The sequence below is a fragment of the Sceloporus occidentalis genome, unplaced genomic scaffold, assembly GCF_023333645.1.
Source record: "Sceloporus occidentalis isolate IW3139 unplaced genomic scaffold, rSceOcc1.0.p SCAF_7, whole genome shotgun sequence".
Classification (NCBI taxonomy): Eukaryota; Metazoa; Chordata; class Lepidosauria; order Squamata; family Phrynosomatidae; genus Sceloporus; species Sceloporus occidentalis.
Window position 1 is genome coordinate 4,746,640 of NW_028316987.1, and position 18,218 is coordinate 4,764,857.

Below are 18,218 nucleotides of genomic sequence, written 5' to 3' on the forward strand. Positions count from 1 at the left end.
CAGGAAACAGTGTGTGAAGAGGAAAGCAGTAAAAGTGTATGTTCCAGTGTTGCTGTGAAAAAGAAGAGGAAGAAAAGGAGGTTAGAAATAAGCATTGAAAGGATGTGTAATAGCTGGATGGGGCTAGGAGAAGGCAATGCCAGTGCTCCTGAAAATAGATGATGGACTATAGAGAGGCAGGCCAATTCTTTATGATACTAAAAGAAAGGGGAGGTGATGCAAGATTTATGCAATGGGAAATAGCCAAGAGAGAGGAAATGATTGAACTAAAAAAGAGCATATATTCAAAATTCTTTCTAACAATCCCCGACAATCTATCCCAAAGGCTCAGGATGCATATCATCTCATCTTTGTCCCCGCTTCCACTTGTTATCCCTCTAGATCTTCCTTGTAATAGATTTGCAAGGTATCGTTAGGGCAATGACACTGACTGGACAGCGTCTCCTTGTGAGTTTCAGGGCCATTTGAACTGAAGAACATTAGTTAAAAAGATGCCTGCTGAATCAACCAAGGATCTGTCTGGATCAGGATCCTGGATCATGCAGTAATTAACCAGATACCTTTGGGAAGCACGCGAGCAAAGACATGAATGCAAAAGCCTTTTTCTTCTGTTGTTTTCCAGCTGCTGGTTTGCAGTGACAAGCTGATTTTGTTCCTAGAAGTGGCATATAGCCATCATGACTAGTACACTTACATGTACCATAATCCAAATCCAACAATCCTTTATTGTTGCTTTGTATATAAATCAAATGTACATCCTATACCTTTATAAGGCAGAAATTCCCAGTCTCCTGGGGCTCACTGTTGGCAATCTAGTTGCATTCCTGTCTGTCTTAGAGCAAGGCGGCCTCTCTGGATTTCTTGTCAAGTGAACCGTACTGTTTGTGGTTCATTTGATACCTCCTTACCTAGGGCTGTAGCAGTGAATGCACACATTTATTCTGAAGCTGCAGTGTTCAAGAAGTTGCTTTTGATTGCAGCACCTTTTTTGGTATTGACAGGAGATTGCAATTGTGCTATTTAGCTTGAGAGAGGAATATGAGAGAGACAGGAGCTCAGGGCTGCATTCTGGGACACTAAAGTTCCAAAACCATCATTGTTATAATTGCTTAATCTCTGACAATACTTAGCACATCCAGGTTTTGTTCCTATTCTTTCTGATTTTATACAGGGTTAAATTAAACCAACCCGAGGAGATGGTATAAAACAGCGATGGTGAACCTTTTTGGGGCCATGTGCCCCAACTAAGAATTTTTCCGGTGCTGGGGGCAGGTCTTCCGGCGTTTGGGGGGCGGGACCTCTGCTCTCCAGGGGTGGGACTTCTCTCCCCACACCTTTTCTGGCCTCCAGCTGTCACTGAAGATATAGCTGAAGGCTGGGAAAGGTCCGGGAGGAGGAGCCACAGATGCGTGTCTGTGGCTCCTTCTCCCCCCGCGCTTTTCCCGGCCCCCAGCTGTCTCTAAGAGACAGCTGAAGGTTGAGAAAGATCCCAGAAGTGGAGCAACGGGTGCATGCACACTTGTTCCTCCTCCTCCCTGCCAGGTGCTAGGTGAAATGGGTTGCATGCCACTTCTGCCATATGTGCCATAGGTGATCCATCACAGGTATAAAACATCTCTGATTGTATTGGGAGCTGACAGAAAATATTCTAGGGTAAACAAAACATATGTGGATTTCCAAAATAAAATGTTGTTGTTTCAGGTTGTTCTGTCAAAAACAAAACAAAACAAAACACCCCACTTATGGCATGGTATCATAGAATTATTACACTATTGCCTTAAAACATAAAAATAGTTTTGAAAAGGTAATGTTGTGGTGGTAACATTGTGGTGTGTGGCATCATGGGAAAGCAGTGGGGAACTATTTTGAAACCACCCCAGTGTAATGAAGGAATCTGAATAGTGATTTTCAATGGTTAACAGGTCAGGATTGTAGTGTTATTATGCTATAACAAGAAATGAATGAATGAATGAATGAATGAATGAATGAATGAATGAAAAGGGTTTCAAGAATGTAGACCACAGAAAATGCAGCTCTTTTCTTCAGGCATTTTCTTGTCCCTGCCCAAGCACCAGAAGTAGTCTGAGGTTTCTCTGCTGAAGATTTATTTGGGCATTTCCAAGGGATGGACAACCAGACCACACTAACACTGCACCCACTAATCAGTTGTTCTCACAATCAAGTGGAATGTGATAGCTGTGTTAAAATTATTGTATATAGTCATATATAATTCTAAAACTTTTAGTTAAAACTTTAACCCCCCAAAACAGTTGACTTATCCATGGGTCAACATAAATACTGTACTTTAGCTCTTATTTAAAAAGGACCATCCCCTGGTGAAAAGCAAGAGTGTAATATGTTCTGGAAGCACTGACCTCTGTGTATTCTCCCATCCATGCAACTTTTAGTGTGAGCACAAACAGTCATGGCTACTGATATTTTGTAAGTTTGGCACTGTTTTTCCTTTGTTTTATCCTTTAGATCCTTTGTAACACACCCTAGATTTTACCCTCGGCTTATCCATGGGACATATCAAAATCCATAGTTTTGGCCTCCAAATGTGCCCTCAGTTTATACATAAAGTCGACTTATAGTCAAGTATATACAATAGTATTGAATCATAGCAGGAAAGAGTATCATTAATGGATTATTTTCAGCATGAGAAAATCACATTCCCAACGACTGTACAGCACAACAGCACTGAGAGAACCACAAAATTGTGAGATAAGCCTGAGACAAAGTGGGACCAGACTGTTGCTATGATGGTGTAACAGTGTGGTGTGATAATCATGTTTGCCTATTGGCAAGGCCCTGGGTGGCACTATTTAGGACTTTCAGCAACAGGAACAATATTTGTAGTTGGATTCTGGCTGGGTCCTACCCTCAGATCATATAGAGGGAATGAGCCAGCAAAGCCATTGCCGTGTCTTGTAGTTTTCATGGCTGCAAAGTGTAGACAATGTCATGTCTTCAAGAGATTATGAGTTCACATTAGATCAATAAATAAATACATTTCATTTTTATCTTGCACAGTAGTCATTGCTCTATCTTCTATTCCCATTACATTCTGGATGAAGAATCCTATGTAGGGAAACAACATTTATCTTCAGTGCCTCATTTCAGTGTCGGAGGTTCTTACATAGACCAAACCTAACAGGGATAAGAAAAGAACAAGTAGCAGCCTGGCCAACTGCTGTTAGCAAAGCAGAACAGGGAGTAATGAGAGTATAGGCCTATTGGAGAATCCTTCAATATGCCCATGGCTGAAAAGGGATTTGGACCCCATGTCCAGCACTCTGCAGCTTCCATATTCCATCTGCTGTCAGAGAGAACTAAGGCCAAAATCTTAGAAGGCAGATCCAAACGATCCCGAAGTGCTTTGGGGGGGGGGGGGGGGGGAAATGAATTGGTTTTGCTTGTCTGCCTCTGTCTTTCTTCTTCTTTTTATGTTTTCCAGATGACCAGTGATAAATCTGAGCAACTGCAAATATGAGAGTGGTAAGCACCTTATTGGCTTCTATTTGTGGAAGAAAAGCTAGGTTTTATTTCTCAATTGCTTGAGGGAGACATTTTCTGATATTTTTAGATTCTAAGTAGAATTTTGAGAAATCTAATCCCCCCCCTTTTTTTTAAAGAAGATTCTAGACCTCATGAGTGCAGCTGAAAATATGTGTGGGAACTAAAGTGCAAGTTTAAAAAAACAGACATTTGCTAAAGGGCCCGTCTGGAGAGGGTCATTGATTACATTTTAAATTCTCATTGTTCATAATTCCAGCTTTTTTCACCCCTGAGGTTGCCTCATGTTTGTCAAGAGTAAAGGTCTGAAGATGAGAATTTTGCAGAGAAAAAGTGACATCTTCAATATACTATAGCTTGGTACCTGCTAGTAATTTCAAGGAAACTATCACTTCTTGTATTCATTCCATACAGTTAAAATACAGATGCTAGTGAGATCATTTTAGTTTCAGATGCATCTTTGATGCATCTGTGGAAGTACACCAAGTCTACGAAAGCTTACGCCTCAAAAACTTTAGTCTCAAAGGTGCTACACAATCCCTTTGCGTGCTGATATTGTAGACTAATATGGCTATATTCTGAATTCTACTTTAATGAGTCCTTTGAGTTAAACTCCTCCTCCCCCACTTGCCAAGATTTCTTTGTAAATGCTGCTGCATCCCATATCTCTGCAGTGCGACGGGCAGCTAAAATGTGTGGCCTCCGGGAAGGAACTGAGGTTGATGATTGGACCCTGTATTGGACAGATTATTCTGTCTCACTAGATCGGGTGATGGAAATGAAAAATTACCAGGTACTTCTTGTTACCCTGAGATTGAGCTAAAGATTCTAATTTTTCTTTCTTTTTTTTTAATTTAAAAAGATCCAAAGTCCTAAACAGTACTTAAGGTTTTGTCTTTGACCTCCTTTTCTAGAAAATAAACCATTTTCCGGGAATGTCTGAAATCTGTAGGAAGGACCTTCTGGCTAGAAATATGGGCAGGATGTTAAAGCTCTTTCCTAAGGAATTTAACTTCTTTCCCAGGACCTGGTGTCTTCCTGCAGAGTGAGTCTTCTTAAGATTTAATCATACCCACACACCAACACACAGATATAGCAACACTTTTCAGAATGCAGATACAAAATCAGGCAGGCACAGAGCTCTGAGTACAAAGGGAAGCAAACCTAGAGCAAAAGATGTCTTTCAGACAGTGGGTCAATAATATATTTGCCAGTTGTTCTTTCTAAGGAAATGCCACTACCTCTCTAGCTGTTTATTAGGTCCCTGGGGAATTCCCCCAACCCCACCAACACCAGTTACCCAGAAATGCCTTAGGGGTTGATGTAGTAGGCCAGGACCTATGTGAAGTATAGCAAAGGTCTCATGAAAATATCTTTTTAAAAACAAACTGAGTGCTGGGGGTTGAGTCTATTGTTATTGCCATTACTACTTCAGCTTGGACAATTGCTCTATCAGGGTTCAATAATATATCAATATCAATAATCTTATTTTGCTTTCCTCCTCCCTGCTGTTAGCTATGGAGAACTGCAAGCCTTTGGCCGATTAAAAAAGCATAAGACTTACATCTGTAAACCAGACTCTGGCTGTCAAGGCAGAGGCATTTTTATCACAAAAACTGTGAAAGATATTAAACCTGGGGAGGATATGATCTGCCAGCTCTATATCTCAAAGGTAACCTCTTGTATTAGTCTTAAATGAGCTATTTGTGTCATCAGTGAGTCACTGTAGCCATTAATGAGTGCAGTTTTGCAGATGTTCATGATCATTCTGCGAGTGATGGGAGGTCAGCGGAGGAACATTGATGGTTTATGAAATTATTGTGAGATAACTAAGGGGACTGAAAGAAACCCCATGTTTAGTAATTAAAAATATAGAAGGGACTGGATGCTCTCACTATGCAAGGTACTTAGGTATTGGTGTAGTTGGGGGAAGGAGATAATGAGATTTGAAGAAGGAGTGCTTTTAAGAATAAAGAGAGTTAATTTTTTAAACTATCCCAAGGGCATTAGCCACTTCAGAAATATATAAATATAATTAATAAGTAAACAAGAAAAAGATTGTTAATAAACAGCAGAAATCAGGACAAAAATGCTGGTGACAAGTTCCATACAGATAAGCTGCTCTGTTATTGGGAAGATGTAGTGGTTTGAGCACTGGATTACAGCTGTGAAGACCAGAGCTTTTTCTCCTGTATGATTTTTAACATCTTTGCCTGATGGAAAAGCCAGTGGAGTTTTGAAAGCTTGCAACATGTTTTTTGTGCATTTCGGCTGGCCAATAAAGGTAGCACTGTTTTGTGGATTCTGGATGTTATTGTACTTTGCTACATGGCCAACATGATTATTCTGGATATGTTTTCTGAAGATCAGGGTTCAACTAATCTATTTTTATTTCTAGCCCTATGTCGACACATAATATTTGCAGACTCCCAAGTCAAACTAGGGATACAAAGGTTGCATTTCAGTCAATTCTTTCCTTTTAGCCAGACTTTTCTTCATCCTTTTTACATGGGATCTTCCTGATGGGCTGTTTTGCTCCATTTCGCCTGGCAAGACTTCTCCTTGGCAGTAAGTCCCACTGTAGTCAATGGGACTTACTTCTACAATTGAACAATTTGACAAGCTATTCAAATCTGCACATATGTGCACATAACAGTATAAATAGAATTATTTCCTAAAGAAGTGTACATGCACAGGGGAGTTGTTTTTGTTTTGTTTTTTAATCTCAGGGGCTGCAGTTTAATTCTGATCCCCATGACTAAGACAATACTTGATTCATGCCAATAACAGACCCACACATATGCTGCTGGCATGTCTGCAAAAAATGCAAATTCATTTTTAACCTGTATTAATAGAATCATAATTTAAAGGAAATTGAGTAAGTTACCTGCCCTGGATGGGGTTGTACTCCCCCTGAAGGAGCAGGTGCATAGTCTGGGAGAACTAGCTCCATCCTTGTCACTGGAGGCCCACATAGATTTATGTCTTGGAGTGCTTGGGTCTAGCTTCTATTGGTCCACCAGCTGCAGCTTTTCATGTCCAAGGATAACTTAACCACGGTACAATAACTCAACTTGGGGCTGCCCTTGAAGATTACTCAGAAACATTGGTTAGTATAAAAGGCGCAGCACAGCTGGACTGCTCATTGGAATTCCATTCAGATACCATTTAATTCTAGTTCTGAAGGAATTGCACTGGCTGCTAATATGTTTCTGTTCTGAATTCAAGTTGTTGGCAATAACATTTAATGCCCTAAACTGCTTGGGATCTCAGAACTTGAGGGAGTACCTCTCTAGGTATATGCCTGTCCAAAAATTGAGATATATTGGATGGGTTCTCTTCCATCTCCTATCAGTAAGGGAAACACATTGTGGGAGCACATAGGAAACAACTTTTCTTCAGTGACATACCAGTTATGGAATTTCTTCCACCTGCAAGCAATGTTGGAATAATTTTGGTGCCAGGTTAAAACTTGGCTTTTTATTAAAGCCTTCAGGCCAAACTGATTTTATCCAGGCTGCATAGATTTTATGGTTATTCATAACAAGATTCTTTTAACTGGTTTTAGATTGTCTGTTTTTAATTGGGAAAGTGTATATTTTTAACCTTTTAAAACTTTTGTAACAAATGTTTTAAATTGATTTTATTGTAAGCTGTCCTGAGAATTTCAGATAAAGGGTGGGACATAAAAGACGGGACAATAAATATTTTAATGACTAAATAAATAAAGATACAGGAAGTAAAGGTTTATCCTAGACTACATCTTCATCTGGAATGCAGAGCCCAATTTGGTATAAGAATCCTATAGATAATTTAGAATGAGTCAGAGGAGGGCAACAAAGATGGACAAAGTAGGGAAAACAAGACTTAAGAAAAACGGTTGAAAGAAAGTGATCATGTTTATACTGAGGAAGACAAGACTGGGGCTGTGTGTATGTGTGTTGGCGGGGGGGGGGGGAAGAGTTCATGACAGTTCAATACCTGAAGAGATTTGTTCTCTGTTACTGTCCAGAGGCTAGGGCTGTATGTAACAGGCAGGCTTAAGTTGCAAGAAAGCAGGTTTCAGGTGAACAGTAGGAAAATTATGGTAAAACCAGTTCAACAATGGAATCATTTGCCAAGAACATGGTTGCTTCCCCCTTGGAGGTTTGCAAGCAGGGGTTGAACAGCCTTCTGCTGGGACTGTGTTTAACTCAAACATTTTCTTAATTTTTCAAGCCTTTTATTATTGATGGGTTCAAGTTTGATCTCCGGGTTTATGTACTGGTGACATCATGTGATCCACTACGGGTATTTGTTTATAATGAGGGCCTTGCACGCTTTGCAACATCTGCCTATTCAGACCCATCACAGAGCAATTTGGTGAGTAAAAGGAGGATCTTGCAGACATAAACTGGCTTTCTAAAATGTTGCTGGCTTTTGACTCAAGTATCATGTGATACTTTAGTTTCTTAGGAAAGACTATCCCAGAGAATGCAGCAATGCCATAAATTGCTATTTCTGCCACATGTATTCACATATATGTTTCTCTTACAGACTTGGTTTGATGAAACCAGAGGTTTCGAACATAATACCTGCAAATAGGAATCTACTTTTAGGGGGATCATTTGACCACCCAGACGTTTTGGCTTATAATTTCAATAATCTTGTATGCCTCCAGTTGGAATGATGGTGGCACCTGATGTGACCCTATGGATTGCTATTGAATAAAGATCATTCTAATTTGGGGGGGAAATATGAGATTCTAACAAAAGAGAAGAGGAGGAGGAAGAGGAGGAGGAGGATTAGCATGAAAATAGTAATAGGTTAGGGAACACAGGGGAGCCAGCATGGCACAGTAGTTTAGGTGTTGAATTAGCACTCTTGAGACCAAGGCCCAAATCCCTACTTGGCCATGGAAACCCAATGTGACTTGCCTTGAGCAAGTTACATACTCTCAGCCACAGAGGAAGACAAGAGCAAACCTCTTCTGAAGAAATATTTCCAAGAAAATGCTATGATAGATTCAACTTCTGTGTCCATGTGATAGGTTCACCTGTTGACTTATGGCAACTGGTGATATCATTAGGGGCTGCAGGGGTGTGATATACCCAGGTGGGGCTAATACAGCTGCTGGGCGAGTGGGAAAGAGTGTCATGTCCCTTTCTAGCTTTCTCAGCAGCTCCATGAGACGCCAAATGGTCTTCTGGAGGCTGCAGTAGCGCCCACCCCCAAACAGTGGGTGCTGTTGGATGGGGCAGTGCTTTAATTTGGGGTGCATTGAGGCAGAAAACTCGCCTCTGCCAGAAGCAGTCTTTGCAGGTTGCAGCAGGCTGGTTGGGGGGCAGCCAAGCAAGCAAGGCATCAGAAGGGAAGGAAGATGCCAGTGCAGTCTGCCCCCCAGCACCAGGTGACACCATCCACAGGGATGCCACTGATGACAACCCCATGAATTTCATAGGGTTTTCTTAGTCAAGAATTCTTATAGATGATTTTGCCAGTTCTTTCCTCTGGAATATAACCTGAGCGCCTGGTGGTCTCCCATCCCATCCTTGGTGGTCTCTCATCCAAGTACTAACGAAGGATGACCATGCTTCCAAGATCAGACAAAATCTGGTGCCTGCCTTAGGACCACCCTCACTCAAAAATGATTTGAAGGCACACTATCACCACAGCAAAGAGAACACAGAGTGATAACTGTTGTATAGTTTGAAATTTCTTCATCAACCGGGGTTGTAGTTTATTTTGTTTTTCTTTAGCAACTTTTGTTTAGTGAGATAGCTTTACTTGGTTTATTATTATGTTTTTCAAAGCTTTTTAAAAAGACCAAACAGTATGGAGAGACACCTCATACTGGGGAGTTCTCAAGTCCAAATCATCTCTTCCAGCTGCTTTTGCCCTTCCACAATTTCCAGTATGTTTTTGTGTTCTGTTTCAAATGTTTGTTTAAAATGTACAGCTCTGAATCTTGTGGTTAGGCTCAACTAGAATAAACCCACTGAATGAGTATAAATTACATAGGTTTTAATAGATTAATTTACCATTGGGTCTGTTTTAGTAATATCTAAGAATAGAATTTAGGCTGTAAAGAAATCTTAGCCTTCAACCAAGTAAAGTCCAAGTATTCAATTAAAATAGGCTGCTTACTTTCATTATTTTCAACACATAACATGTGGCAGATATCCATCAAAGGTTTGAAAATATTTTTGTTATTTGTCTTAGTTTTGCTGCATGTCTTTAACAGAAGGCACTTCCAGATGGAGGGTTTCTAGCTGGGCTGTCAGTAAGCCTATCTATTCCCCCCCTTTCCTAACACCACAATTTATTTATTTTTTTGGTTAAAAAAGGAAAAAATGCTGATAAAACACTAGGGATCCAATCTGAAGAGAGAATCTTCTAGTTCTTCTGTAAAATTCCATGAATAAGAAAGTGTCATTACCTTATATTTTTCAGTTTGTGGTTCAGTATTTCAGATATTACTTTCCCTATATAATTTATTCTTGTTACGTAATATAGCATGCAGATTCTCATCTCTCCCTTGCCTCCACACCTTGGAGATATAATTTTTTTTAAAAAAAGCACTGAAAATCCCACAGTCAGAATAATGATGTGAGGAAAGTAATGTTATATTAGTGGGATCAGTTCTGAAACAGATGAAGGCTGTCTAAACTAGACTGGGTTTTCATAAGGTATAGGTGCTTCTCCTGCCCTTTCCATTTCCATTTTGAAGAAGGAGCATCAGGGAAGTTGAAATCTCTCTAGCCTCATAACCTGCTTGTTTGTTTAATTATTTACAGGATGACGTCTGTATGCACCTGACTAATTATTCAATTAACAAGCACAGTGCTAATTTTGTACGAGACGAAGACTCTGGTAGCAAGAGGTACAGAATGTTTTCCAAAATAATCACAGCTGGGGGGATGCTGGTGTGTCTGCTCTCATGAATCTTTACAGCCATTTTCATACGTGTTTAGGAAACATTTCTCTAAATTCAGCTGGCACGTGGCACATTCTCCATCGTTAGGTGAAATAAATCATTTTAAAAGCTCAGATGAGGAACAGCAGGGGGCCTGGAGCAGGCGAGAAGAGCCTGGATTTATCCCCCCCTAAAGGAAATACAAATGAATTTGTTGCAAATGGAATTGCTGGATTGCTGCCCTCTGTTTTATTGTTTTCGGTGGGTGTAATTAGCCACCTCTCTAAATCTTGCAAAGAATGGTCAGTTCGATCTAATTATTGTCGCCTCATCTTTTCCCCCCTCTAGCTTTCTGTTGATCACTAACACTGCATTTGTCTGACTTCTGTTGCTTTTCTGCAGTGTTCTGCCCACTGCGGCAAAAGCTTGGTTTCTTTGGGTAGTTTTCCATAGTATTATTGTGCATTCCCAGTAAAAGGGTCAGTGCAGTGGTGCTATCCAAAAAGCAAGCTCTGCAATGTGGCAGATCAATAAATGAGTGGGAGGAGTTTCTAGAGCAGATTTTCCTGGAACTCCAAGGCCAAACGGACACTGTTGATGTGTTGATTTTTCTCTCAGTCCACTCTTTACTCGTTCCCTGTCCTTTATAGTATTCAGATTTCTCCCTGACCTTGGAGAAAGATGGCTCGAAAGGTTCAACATTCAAAGCTTGTAGGTACTATATTCTGTTTCAAAGGAAAATATGGTTTCTTTTACGCTGGTTTCTACAGTATTTGCGTTCCACAAAACTCCTTTGTAGTGCTCCAGCAGGCTCAGACAATCACAAAGGTTTTATGTTTCTTTAAGATGAGGTTTTAGAAATAGCCACCTGGGATGCAGTGGCTTAGTGGTTAAGATGCCAGTTCTGATGATCAGAAAATAGGAAGGTTGGCAATTCAAGGCCCGAGTGCCGCATGATGAGGTGAGCTCCTATCACTAGTCCCAGCTTCTGCCAACCTAACAGTTCAAAAGCATGCAAATGCAAGTAGATGGATACCACGTGTGCTGCAGTCATGACCCTCAGAGCAGTCCTCGGGCAACGCTGGCTTAGAAACGGAGATGAGCACCACCCCCTACAGTGAGTTACAACTAGACATTCATGCCAAGGGACTATCTTTACCTTTTTTAGGAATAGGAGTTCATTCCTACCCTACAGCTTTCACTGCTGGTCTCTGCCAAAGCTGAGAAGAAATGGAAAATTCCTCCCATAGCTTTATAAGGTGTGCCTCCATTCCCCTAAGTACTAGCCATACCACTGAGTTCATCTCTGCTGTGCCTGATTAATTTCCTTTATTAAAACTGGCTTTGTGGGCTTGGCATCTGTTTTATCTCACTGTGTGGCTGTTATTTTTTCCTTTGGAAACTCCTGCAAGACCCACACTCAAGATCACAAGATGTTAGTTCTCCTCAATGGCTTTATCCATATCCAAATAATCTTGACACCACTTTAACTGCCATGGCTCAATGCTTGGAATTCTGGGAATTGTAGTTTATTGTGGCACCAGGGCTCTTTGACAGAGAAGGCTAAATGTCTCACAAAACTACACTTCCCAGAATTCCCTAGCACTGAGCATGGCACTTAATGTGGTGTCAGACTGGATTATTTCTGCATTGGGCATGCAGCTAATGTCACTTGAGCCTCCTGTCCATTGGAATCTACTAGTTTTATTCTGGATGATAAAAGACCAGCAGAAACATAGGTTTCTCCCTGCTTCCAATATCTTCAGTTTAGATTTGGTTTTAGGTTTTAGATCCTTCTGTTTTAGTGACTACAAATGCAGAATTTTGGACTGTTAGTTATTTTACATTACTTCATATGAATTAGAAAAATGAGGATGTGGTGTCAGGCTCCATGTGTTAGGGCTCATCCAGAATGGTGATTTACTGGTACTCATATATCATACCATTTTTGAAGCTTTCCCATCCAAATGCTCTTTAGGGTTTATCAAAACAAAAACCTTAAACAAAAAGGTGGCACATTTTGGATTATTTGTAGGTGTTTTGCTGCTGACTTGAGGCCCGAACAGACAGGCCAAAATAAAGCTGCTTTGGGTCAGTTTGGAGGTATGCTGTTTAAATGTTGCATGCGTTCTAAAAGGCTGGAAGCCACGCTAAAGCCACACTGAAGTCCTAAGGATTAGAACACAGCTTTGCTGCAGCTTCTGGCCTCTTAAGATGTGTGTGTCATTTAAATAGCATACCTCCAAAGTGACCTGAATCAGCTTTATTTTGGCCTGTCTGTTCGGGCCCTTGGTTTATGACTTTAGATGTGGGTGATTCCAGATTGTTGTAATCCTCACACTGTCTCCTTCTATTTCTTCCCTAGTGCTTCCTTAATATTTTTCTGTATGGTACTGTTGTGAATTGCGATGTCTATTTCCTTAAAACAAGATTACTTCTCCCACACACACAGTCCTTCCGTAGCCATTCTCTTCAAATGTGTGTCTTAGGCATTATTCTAATATGCAGCTATAGACACATTTGGTACAGTAGGAAAATAAAATGTGCAGTAAGAATTAAGCAACATGGGCTTTAATAAGAAGCAGATTTACAGTACTTATTAAAACCAATAGATGAGGAACAAAGAAGTGGGAAATTAAAATTACTACAGCTGCCTCCAAATGAATAAAAAGCCTCTTGCAGATCCTTGTTTTGCTCTTCTGCTTTCTGATTTTATTTGGGAGTTCCCAATGATGTTTTGTTCATCCCAAAGTATTTCCTGTCAGATTCTGGCATTACCAGAGACTTTTTGTTCCACTCCTCAGGTCAGTACATTTTAACCTAGTAGTTTCAGAAATGAAATAGATCAGTTTACTAGCTGGCTGTTTCTTTTGTACTTTTGCCATTCAGTGTTCGTAATCTTACGTTATTACCATATTATGGGGACCAACTGTCTTGATGGTTGTATTGTGACCAAACAGGATGACATGAAGATATGTCTAGCACCTTTCGATCCAACTATGCTGTTGCAGGCATTATCAATTGCATCCACTCCTCTTTTTGCACCATGAAAGCAATGTTTGCCGGGACCTAGACAGCACTGCATTGTGTTACTTTTAAAAGTGTTTTACCATTGTATATCATCTCAAGGGCCCTGGCGAATCAAGAAGCAATAAATAAATATTTAAATAAATAAATAAATAAATAGTCACATTTTGTTATGGCTTTCTCCTTCCCTTCTTCCTGGAAGTCTTTTAATGTCTTTATTCATTTTAATTTCTTCCCTTGGCCCCTCACAGTTTTTTCTTTTCCCTCATTTTTTGCTAATAAAAAACATTCAGGAGGTGCTCACAAGATTGAGGATTTTATGCTAGCACTCGGGTTTCGTTGAAGGATTCTTTCTCCCTTCAGTCTAGCACAATATGTTATTTTGTGTTACTGTGCACAATGCAGTCATGCTCTAGCCCAGTGATTCCCAAACTTTAATCCTCCAAATATTTGGGACTCCAGCTCCCTGAATTCCTGACTCTTGGCCAAGCTGGCCAAGTTTGGAATCATACCTTGGAAGCATTAGTGCTGACCATCAGAATTACTTATCTATGCTTGCTACTGACACTAGTGATTCTAGTGAAACCCGGTGTGGGGGATAAGGCTTCCAGGGGACCGGGCTTCTGACCCTGGACTTTCGGTGGGGCTTCTGGCCCCGAACTTCCAGTGAAGTTTCCGGGGGGGGGGGCTGTGGCCCCAAGCAGCACCCAAGCAGGGCCAGGGTGAGTTGGCGCGGTCCTCAGAATACCCAGGCAAGGCCAAAGCAGTGCTGGTGCGGCCCCCAGAGCACCCAGGCAGGACTTAGAAGTGACGGTGTGGGGCGAAACAGCTGACCAGGTGTCACCCCTTCTTCTTCAGCGTCACTTCCTTCTGGGGTGTCACCTGGTGCAGTCTGTACCCCCGCACCTCCCCAGTGACGCTCCTGCCCCTTACATATACTACAGCTAGAGAAACCTCAGTTTCACTTGCTTCTGGGAGTGAGGCTACAGCATGGGACATTGAGCATGGCCATAGAAAACAACATGTAGTGCCAGGCTGATAGGGGAAAGGCCTGTGCAGTGGGAATGCTGGGGAGGGGGAAGGCTTAGAATACACCCTGGTGTGTATGTCTGTGTGTGTGTGTGTGGATGATCTTGCTCCAAGTTAGTAAACATAGGATCAGCATCATTACTGTTAACCACTATTATACTGTGTAATGCTAGAATGAAAAAAATCTCTAGCAGCTTAACACAAAAGCAATAGTTTCCTGTGCTTGGAAAGATCATCCCCCATTTAGAGGAAAGCTTCCATTAATGCCCCCTACCTTTCTTTCTTGGTCTTGCAGCTTTGACGCAAGTTGAAATTGACTTGTGTTGAGTACTCTTTATGTCCCAAATACTCTAAAGGTACCAGATCCCATCTAATCTTGGTAGCTAAGTAGGGCCAGCCCTGGTTAGTACTTGGATGGAAGACCTCCAACAAATACCAGGTGTTGTAGGCTATATTTCAGAGCAAGGAATTGGCAAACTCACCTCTGAGTATTCCTTGCCTAAGAAAACCCTATGAAATTAATGAAGTTGCCATAAGTTGACAGGCGACTTGAAGGCACATATATGCATACACTTTCCAATCATGGGAGTCTCCTGATGTTACTGAGGCTCTAACAAGTGTTAAACAAACATTGACATGGTAGCATGGTGGGGGAAGAAGGAAGATAGGGAAGATGGTGGAAACATTCAGAAAATAGGGAGTGAGTGAGGATCAGACACACTTTCTTTGATGGTCATATGTCATTTGACAGTCAAATGTATTGCTTTTAAAAAAACCCTCTGATTTCAGTCAGGAATGGAATACAGAATACTGTGGCAAAAGAGGGGAAACAGTTTGAAACATTGTATGATTGAATAAACATCAACCTCATTTTTTAAAAAGGGACATAACAGCAACAAAATGTCACCACCACTTGAGGCATTTGCTTCTTATTCAAAAAATGTCTTAAAGCAGAGCGTGTGTGTGTGTGTGTGTGTGTGTGTGTGTGTGTGGGTAGTAACACTGCCACACATATCTTACTTTCTTCTGATCTCCCTTTTAAAGGAAGCTGTCCACCTTTAATAAATACATGGAACAAAATGGGTATGAAACGGAGAAGATATGGAAGGACATTGAAGACGTTGTTATTAAAACACTGATATCAGCTCATCCTATCATCAAGCATAACTATCTCACTTGCTTCCCCAACCATACCATGTGGAGTGCTTGCTTTGAGATCCTGGGATTTGATATTTTATTGGATCGAAAACTAAAACCGTGGTTGCTTGAGGTACATTCTTATTTTCTCATTGCTTCCTTTGTGTGTGTGTGTGTAAAAAGATAGTTGCTGTCCTACAGTTTATTCAGACATTGTTTTTTTTAGCATGAATATGTATAAATGAATAACTTCACTCACATATCCTGTTTTGTTGTCCACACTATTTTTAAAATCGAAACCACTATGCACATCTATGTGTGTTCTACTGCTCACATGTCAGCACTGCGAGTAAAGATGGAGTTGATGATGTAGATATATTTGGAACACATTCAAGGCATACAGAGTTTTATCCTGGGTCTATTTGCATTGGTTTTTCACACAGCTGACAATGCGAATTTTTTTAGGAAAACCAAACCAAACCTAAGATCGATTATCTCAGGTTAAGTGGTTTTTTGTTACCCCCCACCCCAACTTACTCAATGCACCTGTGAACAACAAAGATTTGACCACATTCTACCGGGATTATTTTCTCCATCTGAAAAATAATCCTTTCCTTCTTTCACTGTGTTGTCTGCTGAGGTGTGCCTTCTGGCAAGTCTTCCAGTCACATGGGTGTCCACAAGAGGGAGGTAGACTACAGGAAATGTTTTTGTTTTTGAAAAAAGGGTCATGTATATTGTGGCATAATGGAGTTCCCAATCGGGACAACAGTCAAGTTGGTTGCACACAAGCAAATCTTAACTTAAAACATAAAAGTCTGACAAGTTGGGTCCCAGCAATAGCTCCCCAGGATACTTGATCTTCACTGTCTTCTGGCAGTGCCAGGCCCCATTTACACTACTAAAATAATCCGGGATGAATCCACGTTATTTCCTTGGTGTTCACACTCACCCCAAATACATGTGGTGCACTTTGGGGGAGGGCTTCCAAAAACCCTACTTAACCCGAGGTATTCGATATTGTTTTCCCCCCTGAGTTTTCCTGAAAGATCCTCACTGATCTGCATCTTTGGCAGTATGAATACACTTCCAAATGGATTCTGATCTCTCTCTATCGTTCATGGGAATGGAGGCGGCACCATTTTATCCCGAAACGATGTCATGTGTGAATAACACAAGGGTTAAAATGATTTGAAGAGATTCATGAACCCAAAACGTAATGGGAACAACAATCCCAATATGCTTCAGTGTTGCAATCTGCAGCTCCTCAGGACAAAAAACTGAGTATGACTGCACCCTCAGTCAGATATCACAGAGATGTTCACAGATAGGGAGTCTCTGTTGTTAATGTTCAAGATCTGGTAATCCAAGGCATTCCTTTTGACAGTCATGCCTCACTTTCATATAGCCATTGAATTCACAGAATTTAAGCTAACTGTCCACATAATGTCCTATGGTAGTTGGTAACATCTCATTAATAAAAACATTTCCTTTCCTTACCTCAACCTGTTATTTAATTATTATAATACAAACCCTTGAATTGATTGGTTTTTGTATATATAAATTTCTAGCCTTTCCCATGAAGCAATAGAATAAACCCAACAAAATAAAATTATCCATTAAAATATTAACAACATTATACTGAATCTGTTGTTATTAATGGGATTAAAGTGATTAAGCATACAGAAGACTGTATAAAAGACAATAAAATATATTTCTATTATAGATAGAAATGCAAATTTAATCAAAAGAGTATCTGTGCCGAAATGTTAGAACACTACTTGCTCCTCTAGCCATGAGTACAAATTCCCTCTTCCTTAGATGAAAATTTTTATTGTGATTTAACAGTAAATGTTTTTACTAAATATTTATTCTTCAACAAATATATATATATATATATATATATTACTAGATTACCAAAAGTGTATTTTAGTGCAATTTGAAAAGCTCTTCTTTTCAGTAAATAAAAAACAAATCCATAATTAGACAATGTTTCTTACCTAATTATGTTTGTGTAGTATTTTGAGCCATTAACCATTCAAAAACTCATTTTTCAGCTAAATAAACTGCAGTTTTGTAATGATTTGTTTCAAAGGTCTAAACTGAATGGCTAGTCCCAGAAAATCCACTGAAATAATGGGAACATGGTAAACCAACACTTATATAAATGGCAGTGATTCAGTGAATCTACTCTAGTAGGTATTTGGTAATTGAATTTAGGCCTAACTATTTGATGGAAATATATTTGGTCTTCTATATCGAATTTGAATTAATCCACCCTTGAATAATACTGCCCTCTAAATCTAAATTATGCAATCTAGTTAGTAGTTACTACTGAATGGAATTTTTTATTTCGGTATACGGCCAGCATAACTAGTTACTACTATACCACTAGTAAAAACTTATATATAAAACTTATATATAAAAATAAATATCTCACTAGAATCTAGCAAGTTTAATAATAATAATAATAATAATAATAATAATAAAATTTATTTATATCCCGCCTCTCTAAAAATGCAATCGAGGCGGTTTACAAGATTAAAATATACACTGCGAACCCTCAACCCACTCCCTTAAAATACAATTAAACAATGTAAAATTTAAAACATAA

General features: G+C 40.0%; 1 protein-coding gene across 6 annotated transcripts in view; it reads left to right on the plus strand.

The window, feature by feature from the left end:
* The first annotated feature begins 32 nt into the window (after positions 1 to 32).
* Positions 33 to 18,218, plus strand: part of LOC149309063 (tubulin polyglutamylase TTLL6-like) — a 43,780-nt gene continuing 25,594 nt past the window's right edge. For 2 of the 6 annotated variants that reach the window (XM_089531726.1, XM_089531730.1), the window contains exons 1-8: positions 33 to 80; positions 3,458 to 3,498; positions 4,191 to 4,309; positions 4,431 to 4,561; positions 5,032 to 5,188; positions 7,735 to 7,878; positions 10,293 to 10,378; positions 15,512 to 15,737. In XM_089531726.1, coding sequence (XP_089387852.1) covers positions 4,208 to 4,309; positions 4,431 to 4,561; positions 5,032 to 5,188; positions 7,735 to 7,878; positions 10,293 to 10,378; positions 15,512 to 15,737 — 846 coding nt within the window. In that variant the 5' untranslated portion in view covers positions 33 to 80; positions 3,458 to 3,498; positions 4,191 to 4,207. Of the gene's footprint in view, positions 81 to 166; positions 2,443 to 3,457; positions 3,499 to 4,190; positions 4,310 to 4,430; positions 4,562 to 5,031; positions 5,189 to 7,734; positions 7,879 to 10,292; positions 10,379 to 15,511; positions 15,738 to 18,218 lie in introns of those variants that run through there. The other 4 variants (XM_089531728.1, XM_089531729.1, XM_089531725.1 and 1 more) reach the window with 4 other exon arrangements.